The sequence below is a fragment of the Sphaeramia orbicularis genome, chromosome 10 (genome assembly GCF_902148855.1).
Source record: "Sphaeramia orbicularis chromosome 10, fSphaOr1.1, whole genome shotgun sequence".
Taxonomy (NCBI): Eukaryota; Metazoa; Chordata; class Actinopteri; order Kurtiformes; family Apogonidae; genus Sphaeramia; species Sphaeramia orbicularis.
In genome coordinates, this window is record NC_043966.1 from 22,541,057 (window position 1) to 22,556,734 (window position 15,678).

The 15,678-nt window shown below is 34.9% G+C and overlaps 1 protein-coding gene across 1 annotated transcript; it reads right to left on the minus strand.

The window, feature by feature from the left end:
• Window positions 1–2,009: 2,009 nt before the first annotated feature.
• On the minus strand, window positions 2,010–12,190 carry tspan6 (tetraspanin 6). The gene is made up of 8 exons (XM_030146103.1): window positions 11,915–12,190; window positions 7,904–8,092; window positions 7,739–7,813; window positions 7,556–7,651; window positions 4,914–5,066; window positions 4,686–4,769; window positions 2,827–2,911; window positions 2,010–2,699 (listed from the first exon to the last, which is right to left on the minus strand). Exons 1-7 carry the CDS (start codon window positions 11,999–12,001, stop codon window positions 2,843–2,845), a joined length of 753 nt encoding a protein of 250 aa, XP_030001963.1. The 5' UTR covers window positions 12,002–12,190; the 3' UTR covers window positions 2,010–2,699; window positions 2,827–2,842.
• Between the last annotated feature and the right edge of the window lie 3,488 nt (window positions 12,191–15,678).

The window sequence follows — 15,678 nt, forward strand, 5'->3', positions numbered from 1 at the left end:
CTTCTTTATAGTTCTTCAGCAGTGGAGGACACGCATTGAAATGTGTTCCCGACAAAATGGCAGTCATATAGAGTATATTATATAAATAAAAATGGTTTATGTCAAGAAATGTTTATTTTTCCTATGTATGGAGACTTATGGGACACCCTGTAGATCAGATCACATTTTATGACCAATTCATGGTAAATGGACTGAACTTATATAGCGCATTTTCTACACCTTCATGGTGCTCAAAGTGCTTTACAATTCTTCACATTCACACACACACACTCATACACCAGTGGGCGACTGCTGCCATGCAAGGCACTGCCTGGCCCTACTGGCCCTCAGGGTTCAGTGTCTTGCCCAAGGACACTTTGACATGTGGACAGTCAGAGTCGAACCGCCGACCCTTTGGTCATTGGACGACCCGCTCTACCAACTGAGCCACAGCCCTGAAAACTCCTCAAAAATTCATGCAGAAAACTACACAATTTCAAAGGGTGCACATACTTTCTCTTGCCACTGTAGGTATGGATCATCCTGTTTTCTTGAACCGGTAAATTATACTTGTTAATTTCAGTAAATATGCATGCTCATTATTACTAGCTGCTGTTGATGTGTTATAAGATTCTTTTATATTTTAACACACCGCTTTAGTTATGACAAAGCCAATTTATCAATTATTCACATGACAAGAGAAAGATATAAGGAACCGTGCAGTGTTTGTAGTTTGGTTGTAAACATGTTGAGAGTAAAACACGATCTCAGTGAATAGTTCCTTCTCAAATCAAAAAGGCTGAATAAGAAGCTTAAAAAAATTGTACTATGCCATGAAGTCATTCAAAAGAGATTGCGTGACAAAGCCATGAAAAAATTGTCAGAATAGAGCACATGTAAAATATGACACAAAATTCCTGTAGTCCAGTCAGTAGGATGAGGATTGAGACTGAGAAGTCTGTTGCCAAACACATTTTGTATAATATTTTAATAATAATATAAAACAATCATTTAGATCCACACCTCCTTTTGCAAGAGGAAGTCTTATTTTGCAGTCTGTGGTCTACAATGTTTAGTTTTAGTCATAACAAGCACATCATATCTCTATAAATACACAATAAGCATGAAGTATTAAATTATGACCAGACATGATTAATGATTAACCACTTTATGGACTTCTCTAACTGTAACTGCTGTTAACCCATAAAGACCCAAACAGCCACCGGTGACCAAAACCATCTGCTGATCTGAACTGTTAAGTACTTGTTGATCTTTTAATCCTGTCAATACATGTAAATAATAGTTACAAAATGCAGTTTGTTACCTCTTCATAGTCATCAGATATGACCCATTTGGACGCTCAGAGGCTCTGTAGTTACCATGGAAACACCATCATCTTCTACCACATTGATTCACCAATAAAACCCATGGAGTTGGATCAATGACAGTGGATGGACACACTTGTTTTATGTTCCATTAATGATACATTTGCTGAAAAAGTACATTTTTTCTTAAGTTTTCCCTGTTTTTGATATAATTACCCTGAAATGTAATCTCATCATGATGATTAAAGTACATGATCAGTGAATTAAATATAGGAAAATACCTGATTTTCACTGAAAAAACACAAGATATAGAGGATAATATTATGATATATGGTGATAAATCACTTAAAAAATGTAAAATATGGACAAAAAGTCATTTGGGAACTTTCACAAAAGCCACACTGGGTCTTTATGGGCTTATGTGTGGACAAAAGCCTCCGAATGGATACAAGTCATTGTATTAACAAAATGATTGTAAGTGGATGTAAATTGATTATTTTTATACTTTAATACTGACTTCTGAAAAAGTGCCATCATTGTCAAGTGTTGCTTAAGTTCTTCTGTACAGTGAAATACGAGATTTAGTCTACATCTTACACTTTGTATCACTATTTTATTAATAATACTTTTGTTTTCCTGTAGGGAGTGATTTTGTGGTTTGAAAGGAAATCCCTTATCACGCACAAATATGCACCATGACAGATATTGGCTTCCATCTTTATTTTTTCAAGTATTTCACATGCATCTACAAAAAAATAACAATTTAACACTGAGACTTTAATATGAAGTTGGCAGAGATGCTGTAAAAGGCACATATGACTGCAGGCGTCCAGAATACCGAGCCTACACGATCAATAAGGCTCATTTTCAACACAACTTCTAAATACTTACACACTGGCTTGAAGTGCTCACCTCATACCTGCCGCTCAGGTTAAATAGGTTTCACACAGAAGTTCACTTAGTGTTGCAGAAAAGTTTAACATCTATCAGCTTATCTAAATTTCACCTGCTTAGCTACAGACTACATTTAGCAAAATTACAAAATAAGGCAGCTGCATCATAGAAACATACTGAAAATAGAGATAATTTGGTACGTTTCCAAAAAAGAAGAAAAGTCACAATATCTATGTATCAACATCCAAGTGAGTACTGAATGATCCCTAAAATATCCAGGTCCCTTTTTGGTTAATCTACGCCGCAGATATCAGCTCTTTAACATTTCCTTTTTAACATTCCCTTATGTTGGCTTGTCGTTGATGAGTTTAAATAAAAGAAGCGTCTGAAGAGTGTTCTTCTTCCCTCTCTAAAATAATATGAACAGACACACACGCACAATATTAAAAATCACAGGAGGTTCACAGGACTGGTTTGTATCAGAAGTTCCCCATCAGTATCCTGCAAACACAGAAAACATTTTAGACATTACTGAATAAAACACATCTCATACATGCATTTACACACTCAAACCATAAACGGCTGCTCTAGATGAGTACTTCACTATCCTGACAGTGAATATTCCCACCTGTGGAGGGTCATGGTTACACCATCTCGTATTGGTTGTTGGTTATGTATCGAGACAAGCAGCAGGCCAGGAATATTCCAATGAGCTGAAAGGAAACAGATTAATACAGATTTGTAATAAAGACTGATCAAAACACTTAAAATATTATAACTCTCTGTCATGATTGAATGGGAAGCAGTGTTTTTTTTTAAGCTGAAAGAATATCTATAATTCCACCAGTCTTTAAACTATTCTTTTATTTATGATCACTTTTGACAAATTAGATAGCATGTTGTATTGATCATGCATGAAGTATATGGTCACAGTGAAACTATTTAACAGTAAAAATTCTGCATTAAAAATCTTGCCACTCGTAATTAAGTGAATGTGGACCAATGTGGGTGGGGGGTAGGGGGGACTACTTTTCTCTCTCTCTCTTTTTTTTTTTTTTTTCTTAGTTTAAGTTTTTGTTTGTTGGTTTTTTGGGAAACTGGAAAATTGGACATGCTTACACCTGTGCTGAGAGGATATGTACACTGAAAATTTTTCATAATAAATAAATAAATAAATAAATAAATTTCAAATTTTGCAAGTATTATCAGGTAAATATGCATGAAATCATAAATCATAAAAGTAGTCATTGTGCAGTAAATCGTTCCTGTGAGGGTTTTACTGTTATATATGATATGATATGATATATATGATGGTTTTGGATTTCTTTTATTGCTGCATTCAGGTGTATGTTACATTTTATTCCGATTCCAACTGAGCTTATTTTAACCAGTAATTTTATCTACAGCGATGCATATTCTGTGAAAATTATCTATAAAACAGGCCTGTTTTCAGCTTTGTGAAAATGCATTTTCCAGGTAATTGAACAGAACTGTCAGTTTAGTCTGAACTGTGGATCAACAAACAAATTCAGCAAAGATAATAACATCTCATAACAAGTGGTGCCAGGGACACCAAACCCTGCCCCTCGCACGTATTTCACTTATTATAAGTAAGTGGGAAGAGTTTTAAAAATCATTTTTTTAAAAATTTGAACTTTGACCTACTTTTCCCAAAATGTAATGACATATATTCTGGGTCACTGGCAATCTCTAAACTCAATTTGACATGAATTCAACCAATAGTTTTGCTGCTAAAGTGTTAAACAAACAAACCAAGCCAAAAACAATACCCCTTGCCTCCCCTTTGGCGGGCAGGGTAATAACTTTATACCACAAGTGTGATTATCAAACATGATTTCAGCCTAAAACTCCATTCTTCTCATTCAGAGCTGTGTCACATGGTGAAAACAACAACAGTATTTCTAGATTGTGTCACTTTCTTTGCCTCTAAAAGTTGTTTCTTGGTGGTTCTCATCCCATCTTGTCACTTTTTGATGTTTTGGTCATAGGCCCCTTGGTGTTAGTTTTTGTTCTCATGGGAGACCAGCAGAATGACTCACTTCTCCCTCTAGTGGTCACATAAATCTGTGCTACTATTTATGTTAATAAATTCAGTTCATGTCTCTACTATTTATTATGTTGGCGTATTTGGCATAACTTCAGGGCTATTTATTTACAACACTAACAATAATTTTAGGCAATTTTTTGATATTTGAAAGTAGAAATACTACATTCAGCCCCTTTAAAAATTTTCAGTAGAAAAAACTGGCACTATTAACTACAAAAATATAACGTACAAGTCCCTGATGCACGAACCAAAGGTTACATTCCATCACTGGAAATTACACCTTCATTTAAATCATATCTGTTCCATCTTCTGATCTGAACCGTAACTTTCAGCAAGTTTACAAACAGATTAAGTAGTTTAAACCACCATGCACACCAGTCTGAGACAATAAAAAAAAAAAAGAAAAACATGTCACGTACCTGGAAGAATGCAATTCCAAAAGAGATTCCAGCGACAGTTCCCAGGTTGGATTCCATTACGTTGCTAACCTTTGTAAAACAGGCCTATGAAGAGGAAAAGTATTTGACAAAAACAACTCATCAGTTTTTAAGCTTTACTGACCTGATAAACATAAATGAATCAAAATGTAACTGACAAAACATCTCATGCTGTGGTGTTAACGGTGAAGTTGGGACAGTTCGGCGTACCTTGTCGTACACCTCCGTCGCAGCCTTAGAAATGTTTTTCATGACTTCTGGTGAGCAGTAGGTCGTCTTACAGCAGCTCATAGGAATGCCATTCTCCTTAAAGTAGTCTGTGGATTCCCAGTCAGTGTAGTTGTCTACACCACAGCATTGAAGCTACATGAAGAAAACAGCAAAGAGAATACAATTATATGTAATAATAGAATATACAATAATATAAATTAAAACATATGCAAAAATGACCAATAAAAACAACAAAAAGGTACTGCATCACCTAATCCCTCCACAAACTGATGAAAAAACTCTCACGTCTACACTGTTTTTAGAATGTCTTTCTCATGTCCTGTCTCATGTCCTGTCCACACTAAAGTGGATGTTTTGCAAAACTGATATTTTTCTCTACGTTTTGACCTCTCATCCACATGTATACAGTGTTTTAGGTCACAAAAAATATCCGTAATAGTGTGGACAAGACAAATGTGACAAGTTTGCTCTCATTTTGTGAATTTCATTTACAATTTGGGGATTTAATTTATCATTTGAAAAAGGCAACAAAAGATCCAAACTCTCTAAGGATGCCATGGTCTTGCTCCCCCATGACCAAAAACTTCAGAATATGGGTTTAGTCAGGTTCTGCATCAGGACAGGGGAAAATCTATAGCCTATTTTGATCAGAAATAGCAGATTTTACTTAATTTCATGACTCTTCTAGGCCTGGAAAATTACATTTTAATATTCTATGACATTTCCTGTTAATGGGAATGCTGTCTTTAGTGACAACTAGCAGTGAAGTTACAGATTGCGCTGCTTTTCTCTCAACTCAGACTCTTGTACTGTGGTCACAGAAAACACGTCTCCCTCATTAAAGCAAGTGGGTCATCCCTTCAGAACTTTCTCATTAAGTTAATATTAGTTCTGGTCAACATTTACATAGCACATGACAGTAATAGTTATGTAACTTAATCACAAATAATACCTTAAAATGTGAAAAGTAAGACTAAAGCTCTTAAAAGTTAAATCTGTCAAACTTTCCACGGTTATTTCTAAGTGGTGAACCTGCCCTTGATATCAGATCTGAGGAATAACATCAGTAAATATGAGTAAAAAACAGACTTTACTTATCCAGTGTGTATGCACCACACACAACACAGATGTGAGGGGTTAATTTCCAAATCACACAAGGTCCAAAGGTTACACTAGTCCCATGTGAATAAGGCTTAAGATAACTTTTCAGGTCACTATACCCTAATAAATAAAGTTATGAGTATTATATTCCATTCGTGTCATTTGACCCTTAAATCTTACACAATGGACCTTTGCAGGGTGCAGCAAAAGAACTAGAGGTCACATTAAGCAAATATATCTCATCAGTAACACATTTGTTTTATAACTAACCCTTACTAAAATTCTAATGGTGATAATAATAATATCTAACTGTAGTTTAGTAATTCAGCCTTTATACTATCAAGATTAGGCTAATCTTCTATGTGAGCGCAGCCATCGCATTGAAAAGCTACAGACTGTGGGCTATGGAACATGTCCATAACCACTGCAGGCCGTGGACGGTGAAAGCCTCTCAACATGTCACAGACAGACGCCTGGTGAGGACCTCGACTTATCAGTTTTCACCTCCCTGGGTAAAACACATAACAGACTATTCCACTTACAGAGTTGTTTTTCAGCGCTCAGATAATCAAACATTTAGAGTCTCACCGAGTTCTGATCACTTTTTTAAAGAAACGTTCTACAACTAATCTGAGGTTTTGTTTTTTGATTATCCCCAATAATCAGTTTTTAATTTTGATTATCCCTAATCTGAGGTGACACTGGTGATTCTGCTCCAGTTTGGTGAAAGAGCACAGGTTAAGTATTCATAACATAATAAAGCATGTAGTCACCTGAGTCACTGGTCTGAAACCTGATGACATTTGATTTTTTAGTTGAATGAAACTGCATGGTTCATATTTGTCTGTTTAGACACAATTGCTGTTGTGTTTTAGTGTTTCCACTGTTACTGTGGAAAAAAAAAAAATTTAATTAATTCAACCATTTCAACTGGTGTTAAACAGCAACAGCTTCTTTCCATGTTCTTATAAATACATAATCTGCAAATTTTCTGTGTATTTTAATTATTTTTATTTTGACTATGCTACTCATGCTTCATTATTATAAATAACGACATTAATTATAGATTCTGATGATTTGATGCATAGCCTGATTAGTGGCATATAAATTTTGATTAGCCATGTAAACAGCTTAATATGAACACTGTCTTTGTTGGAATGATGGGAAAAAATGTGTCATATTTTTGTAGAAATAAACATAATCATTGCAACAAGTTTTTAAGCAGCATAAAAGTGGGTCATAAATGTGTAACGAAGTAAAAAAAAAAATAAGGTCATGTTATATTTCTATAATAAGTTAACTATAATGAATGAATCACAGAACTGTAGATGTTCTGGATCAAACACCTGCAGTGATTCTGCATAAGAGACGTGCCTAAAAGCTTAAGCGGTCTCTTCCACTCTCTTTGGTTCAGTGTTTAGTTACCTTTTAAAAATCTTACATAACCGTGAGTTTGTACAGTCAAACTCAAACAAAGATAAGATCAACACCATTAGTGTGACAGAAAACCTCCTACTCACATTACGCTGGATGAGGTTCACTACTTCGCTGGTGCCGTCGGTGTCGTTGTATTTGGTCAATGCAGCTTTAAAGCCACCTCTTAATTTGTCCTTAATCTGGTACAATTAAACATAGACAAGAAATTTTAATAGCATATTTCATAGGATTTTTTTTAAGAATACTGTTTTTTACTAGTTGCTGACCTCATGCCTGAAGATGAAACCTGAAATGCCAGCCACCAGTTCAGCAAGGAACACCAAGGTCAAGAACATGGCATACTGATAAAACAAGGTGTGAAAAGCAAACCAGTTACACACACAGCGTCACGTCTGACAGGGAGATTTCTTCAATAGTGCAGATTCACTGACCAGTTTGAGCATCCATGGGCTGCCGCGACATGTAGCGAAACAACCAAACAGTCCAAAAATAACGATGGTGGCTCCTGTCCCAATGAGGACATATGGTGCATTGGTGTTCTCATCAACAACCAGGGAGAGATATTTTTCCAGGTTCACCTTCCCCCACACCCCGACGGCCAGTAAGATCACTCCTGTGAACTGGAACAGCACAATGAGTCAGCTCCAACATCAAAGAATCAAACACAGAGATGACAGGATTTTAGACCCGCACTCTAACACTAAACCTAAGATTAAAGCCTCAAAACCATTAGCTTAATTACACACTGGACACGTTAAGATTTAATAGCAGGTTATTACATTATTAAGTACATATTAACACCTTTACTTTCAGGGTAAATGACTAAAACTCTTCCACAGACAAAATCTCAAATCCTTTTCATGATCCCGCAAGAAGTAATAATATAGTTTATATTATTGTTCATAAATATTATAAAAGGATTAGACAGGAACCCTCTAAATTCTCTAAATGTGGATTATTTTCATAGTTAGCCTCTGTCCGTACATTGCTTTAGTACAATAACAGCTTTACAGTCACTCTGGATCGTACAGGCTTTCTGTAGGCTTTTTGAGACCACTATGAATTTACTTTAAGGCCTACTTCATTATTTGGCAAGAAACAGTGAGTAAGAGTGAATTATTGATGAAATGAAAGAGGAATTAGTTGCAAAGTAAATTAATTTATTCTAGTGCTGTCAAATGATTAAAACTTTAATCAGATTAATCACAGAGTTGCTGTGGATTAATTTCAATTAATCACGATGAAAAATTCATTTTCAATCTATAATAATCGCATTTCATTATCCATGAGTAAACAGACTCAAGAAAGAAGGGAATATATATGCACTTAACGTGTTTATTAAACACCTTCAACAAAACAACTTGAAACAACTGTTCCGTCTTGGATTTTTGTACTCATATTTCCATCCAGGGGGCCAACGTCCTCCATCTTTATGGGTTGGTTCTGCTGCCTGTCACTACCGGATCAACAGCCCATTTGGTCATGTGCGATGGTAACTCTACTTGGACAAACTGCCCCAAATGCATTGCCAGAGACGTTCAGAGTCATTCTGCGCTGCATATGGGTTAATTGCATTCACATTTTTAATCAGATTAATCATGTTGATGGATTAATCCATATTAATGCATTAATTTTGACAGTCCTAATTTATTCACATTTTCTTAGCATTATTTATTTTTTATTTTCTAACTTACTCTTAATTTTGGTTTTATAGCTCACTGGTTCACTGTTGGTTTCATTTTCTACTTTTGCGTGTGATTAGAGCTTCATGGATCTATATTTATTCAGTGTCATCAACGATTCACAATCTTAATTCTATTTTTTTTTTTTTTAATTCAAGACAAAATATGATTTAAATCTTGTCTGCTTTGCTAAAATTGTATAGCATATATGTGCAATATCAACAAAGAACAACCACAAAAACCAACACTTCCAAGGATGTCAATGTCCATTCTTTGTTTAAAAATAAATTTAAATTAAATAAATCACCAGTTTTAGGCAGTGACAAGAGAAACAGACTAAGAATGAATAAATAACAACAAACAGGATGCTGAATTTTAGCTGAGTAAGATCGATCTCCAAAGGAAGCACTAATCTCAATTTTGCATTTCATGTAATCATCACAATTTTCAAAAAGCAAAAACACAGTTTATCAAATTAATACAATATATGACGCATTTCAAATTTTACACATATTCATACATGTAAAAGTGATACTGAAATTAATACATGTAGTATTTCAAGTGTAACTATCATAATCCGTACAATTTCAAAGCCTGTGTCTTTCATTTAAGATGAAAAACACATAATATCTTCAGTCATCTGAGCACAACATGCTATAGTGCATTTCTGTGATGCAATGTATTTGGATGGCTTTGCACTGCAATTATTGTGAACCATTTGGCACATATTTAGAAAATGTGGAGCTCCAAGGACTAAAAAGTTACACCCATAAGAAACTGAAACAGCTGCATCTGAGCAAACTAACATTTGGTCACCATGGTTTGATTCTCAAATTTCTCTTCAGTCTTCCTGTCTGCCAGATTTGCCCTTTTGTTTTTCTGAATTTCATTCCAGACAAACTTCTACAGCATATTTCCAGGCATAAAAAAAGAGGTTTTAAGAGATTTTTGGTAATCCTTTGAACCCTGTGGACATACTCTAGATTTTAAAAGAGGTATATGTAATATTTCTGCTTAAAACAGTTCAAATATGGTTTAAAATTATTGTTGAAGTGTTCAGAATAAAGAGTCCTGGAATTATGTTAAAGAGGCCAGTGTATTGGATTACAGATAAATGCACTGAATCTATTTACTCTGACACATTTATGTGACTACTAGAGGGAGTAGTGAGTCATTCTCTCGGTCTAAAGCATCAGAAAATATTAGATGTGATGAGACTCTCTAAGAAACAATTTTTAGAGTGAAATTAAGTGACAAAGTGATAAAAGCTGGAAACACTGTAGTTATTTTCATTACTGGACACAGCTCTAAAGGAAAAGAATGGAGATGGATGCTGAAATCACAGCATTTCTTCAACATCTGTGAGTATGATTATGAAGCTGATGATACCACATTATGAGCAGTCATGTTACTACATTTCCTAAGTTTGGTCTTTGTTGAGCTTTTGTTGACCTAGTTTAAACAATTCCAAACAGATGCAGCTGTTGACAACACAAACCATACAGAAAACTGAAGTGATTTGTGGTTTTACTGTGGTCGTTCTCTGTCTATAAACAGAGCTAAGCTAACAGCTATAATGTAAACTATCAGCTGATGGAGCACATGATAAAGACACAGTGATATTTTGAGCAACTGTGAAAATAAGCAGCTATGAGTTTCGGTTTTGAGGAGAAAAGTTGATGATCCCATAATACAGATGTGTGGAAACAATAAGCTTTATACTTTAATCAGTGAGCGGTATAGTCTGTGGATCCAAAGCACTGATTCGGTGGTGGTTTTGGTAGTCGTAGGTGTGTTGTGGTAGGAGAGTTTATAACATCAATATTAGATTTTACTAAGTGTTACACATACCAAGCAGGAGGCCATTTTAATTTACATTCACAATTAAGAGAATCCAGAAAAGATCACAGTTTTATTTAACGAGTTATTTGGCTAAACTGCCTGTTTTCAGAAGATGAAGTGCAGAGGAAGGGAAGCACATTAGTCAGGGCAGGATGATGGCTTCTATGCCGTATATTTATCACAGTCAGTGCAGATATTATTTAATAAACTCTGGTTCCACATGGATCATGAGATAATTCATTTTCCTGTCAAAATGTGGGTAAAAGCACACCTGGGACGAACCCTGGATCCCTCTGTTTATCACCTCAGCGTCTTGTTCTTTGACAGTGTCCTCTTTAGTCATTAGCCTGAGGGGAAGCATCAGCTCGACCGACTCAAAGCCATAAATGACCAGATAAAAGCTGGGAGCTGAACTTTGTGTTAGCGGCGGATGGCTGTTTGTTCGGAGCAAAGATTAATGGCAGCACACGGGGACACGACAACTACTCATTTTCTCCTAATGACTAGAGCAAGGTATGTTTATGTTTCCACTCTTTAATAATTAACCCAGAGTACAAAAGAGGAATATTTACTCTTATAATTTTATATATTAAGTTACAAAATCGAGCTAAAATGTTTGTTTGTAAGTGATAGTACTGCTTTTTACGAGCGCACGCAAACGTTGCTAAACATAAACATTAACCGTCTCTATTTGTTAAATTTTACAGAAACAGTTATTTAACGCAAAACTAAACAAATCACCTCTACTTGTGGGTATTTGTGTTACACATTTCACTCGGTGTGGGTGTTCTTTTGTTGTTGTTGTTTTTTTTTTTTTTTTTTTTTTTTTTTTTTTTTTGCAGAAGTGACTTGTTGGCATCGCCGCTTAGCCCATTGTTGCTTCTTTAGCTTGTTGTTCCCGTTTGGAGTCCAACTCACCCAGAAAATGAGGCTGTAGGAGATGAGGAAGGTCTTCAGGCAGGTGATCACAGGCTTCGTCTGGAGCCGACGAGAAGGCGAAGACATGGTGGCGTTTTCACTCCGGAGAGAAAAAAAAAGAGACAAAAGTTTACTTCACAGCGGTCTAGAGGGGAGAGAGGGGAAGGGAAAAAAACTTCAGAGGATGAATCCAAGGAAAAAGGGGGAAGTGTCGTCACTAACCCAGACTGACTTTCCTGAAGCCGGCGGAGCTCAGGCCACGAGCCCGGGTCTGAGGGGACCGTCTGCAAAGTGCAATAACGAAAAGAGTAGGGGTCTGAGGGGACCGTCTGCAAAGTTTTTTTTTTTTTTTTTAATTTATTTTTTATTTTTTATTTTTTTATTTGAACAGTTAACATTGAACAGTAAATATACGTAATAATATACAACAACAAGGGTAGAAAGTTCCATAATTCATAAAATCTTTTACTTTATATAGAGAAATACATGTAAATAAAAACATTAGGAAAAAAATAAATAAATAAATGTAATAAAAATAGAAAACTTGCTTGAGGAATAAATAGAAATTATACAAATTGAATAAGATTATACATTTGACTTTTTTTTTTTTTTTGCTTTAGAATTTATACTGTTTCTCAAATTGTCTACGTAATTGGAAAAAAGGGCTTTGAAAACAGTGATGTTTGGACGTTGATGTGCAAAAATGGAGCAATGGATGTGAAATTTGGCAAAAATAATCAAAAGTTCGATAATATATCTTTTTTCTGGAGTTATTTTATCAATGTGTGATGGGCCAAATAAAATGTGTTGAAAGTTCAATTTACACGAAGAGTCAGTTTTTGTGTTTATAAAATTATTTAAATCAATCCAAAACATATGTGTGTAGGTGCAATCCCAAAATAAATGACATATTGTTGACCGTCTGCAAAGTGTAATAACGAAAAGAGTCCGTGTCTGAGGGGACCGTCTGCAAAGTGTAATAACGAAAAGAGTACGGGTCTGAGGGGACCGTCTGCAAAGTGTAATAACGAAAAGAGTACGGGTCTGAGGGGACCGTCTGCAAAGTGTAATAACGAAAAGAGTACGGGTCTGAGGGGACCGTCTACAAAGTGCAATAACGAAAAGAGTCCGGGTCTGAGGGGACCGTCTGCAAAGTGCAATAACGAAAAGAGTCAACAAAAATCAACTGCAACCCTGAAGCACTGAAATCACTACTCACTAGGGATGTAATGACTACCGGTGTAACGATAAACCGCGGTAAAATTCCCGATGGTTAGTATTACCATTTATATTCTAATTATCATGATAACCATGTTGGATTACCGCACTTTGAAAGAGAGAGAGAGATGTTGGAGAAAATGTGGAAACGCCTTTGCAGACCATTTTCACATTTTCTGGGATTGTCCAAAAATTAGACCTTACTGGACTGAAATGATGAAAATGATTAACTCAATAATGGAGTTTGAAATTAGACATGATTTCTGCACAGTTTATCTTGGAAATCTACCACCCACAGTTAATTCTAGAGATAAATACCTGATTAATATAATGCTGGCAGTGTGTAAAAAAGCCATAACAAGAAAATGGCTGCGCGAAGAACCCCCAACAAAGAAGGAATGGATTGGAATTATTAAAGAAATATGTAATATGGAAAAACTAACTTTCTCATTGAACTACAATTTGGACAAATTTACTAATTATTGGCTAAAATGGACATCTATCCCAGAAGATGTAATGCCCCAATAGGACAGCACCTTGTTTTTCTCATGAGAAATACACATATATGTCAACATCTGTGTGTTTTATTATCAACATATATAAATATGCATTTCAGGAAAATGTACACCAATGTTTATGAAAAATGATGGATGTAACTATGTCAGCAGGTTTACGGGACATGATTGGATGCAATATGAGAATATATCTGAATCATCTGACTTGGACTGACACAGGACAATACCCAAACTATTTCAACCTTCTTATTATGATGGGATAACATTGTGACTCATTGACCCACATATTTATTGCATATTTATTTTTGATACTACCCTGTCTGTGCTTGTTGACGTCTCTTGTTTTGTATGTTTTTACTTTTTGTTTTATTATCTGTTTGTTAAAAAATGCAAAACCTGCTAAAAATAAAGTATAAAAAAGAGAGAGAGAGAGAGAGAGAGAGAGAGAGAGAGAAAGAGAGAGAGAGGAGAGAGAGAGAAAGAGAGAGAGAGAGAGAGAGAGAGAGACCCTAAAACAGGGGTGCCAAACTCATTTTAGTTCAGGGGCCACATTCAACCTGTTATGATCTGAAGTGGGCCGGACCAGTAAAATAATAACAGTGAAAAAAGTTAAATTAAATTCTGATAATGAGTATTGTAAAGAGGAGTTGATAACATTATTTATCTTGTTGGTTTTTTTGGTTTGTTTTTGGGTTTTTTTTTTCTTATTTTTTGGGGGGTTTAATAGGTTTGTAGGTTTGTTGTATAATTTGTTTGTATATATTTTGCCTGTGTGGTTCCTTATGTATAAGTACATGTTTATGTAAATGTATAAATTAAGATAATAATAATAATAATTCTGATAATGTTCACATCTACAAAAATCTGAATAACATGAACAACTAGAAACATCTTAAGAAAAACAACTGCAATTTTAACGATATTCTGCCTCAGATTATCAGTTTATCATTTACACACGTGTTACAATTTACATTGCAATTACAAATGCACGAAACATTTAATAACAGGCAGAATATTGGTAAAATTGCATTTACTTATCTTGAGACATTTCAGGTTTTTCACATTTTTTGTAAAATAACAGTTTTTTAATATAAACATTTTCATGTAATTTTACTTTTTTTTACACTAAAACAAAGATAAAATTTGCTGTTTTCATTATTTATAGGTTCAATATGATTGTATTTTACTGGTTCTGACCCACTTGAGATCTAATTGGTCTGTATGTGGAATCTGAATTAAAATGATCTTGAACATCCTCGATTGTTAATATCTTCAGTGTAATTTTTGTATTTCACAAATCCATCCTACGGGGCCGGAGAGGATCCTTTGGCGGGCCAGATTCGACCCCCGGGCCACATGTTTGACACCTGTGCCCTAAAACAACTCAAACTTGATATGGAAAAAGGTCAAACAATGGCCATAAGGTGCCATCTTTGGTGCACATTTGTATGTTTGATGTTTACATGTTAATATTTGAATGTTTCTGCCAACAGAAAGTACATTGTGCCTATTATTATTATTATTTTTTTTTTTAATTATTTTTTTTAATTTTTTTTAAATTTTTTGTTTGTTTGTTTGTTTTTCAAAATTCAACTTGGTTAAATTATTTCAGTGTGTGTACAAGTACTTTTTGAACATTTTGAGCAGATTTCAACAATACTGTGATAATAATAATGACCATGATAATTTTGGTCACAATAACCTTGATATGAAATTTTCATATTATTACATCCCTACTACTCACATTCACCACGGTATATAAGCGGATGCTGTGTTTTTGAGTATAGAGAGTTAATATATACATTGAGTTTTTTTTGTTTTTATCTTATTTGACTTTTTTATTATTATGTCTGGGATTTATAATTTACTACAGAAACAACATCTACCTGCAAAGAATTCCTTGTAAAGCCCTGTATTTTTTTTTTTTTTATCTTATCTCACCCTACCATGTTAAACAGCCTTAGGTGTATTGTAAACCCTATAAGGAGTACACCATTATGAGAAAACAAAAATCACATTTTGACATTATTT

Bases quoted from the DNA above. Each gene is read 5' to 3' on its own strand.
- tspan6 (XM_030146103.1), bottom strand. From the start codon at position 12,001: ATGTCTTCGCCTTCTCGTCGGCTCCAGACGAAGCCTGTGATCACCTGC. The intron at 7,814-7,903 runs GTCAGTGAATCT...TTGTTTTATCAG, and splicing joins GCCCATGGATGCTCAAACTG to TATGCCATGTTCTTGACCTT. The intron at 4,770-4,913 runs GTACGCCGAACT...TCCTCTTCATAG, and splicing joins CGACGGAGGTGTACGACAAG to GCCTGTTTTACAAAGGTTAG.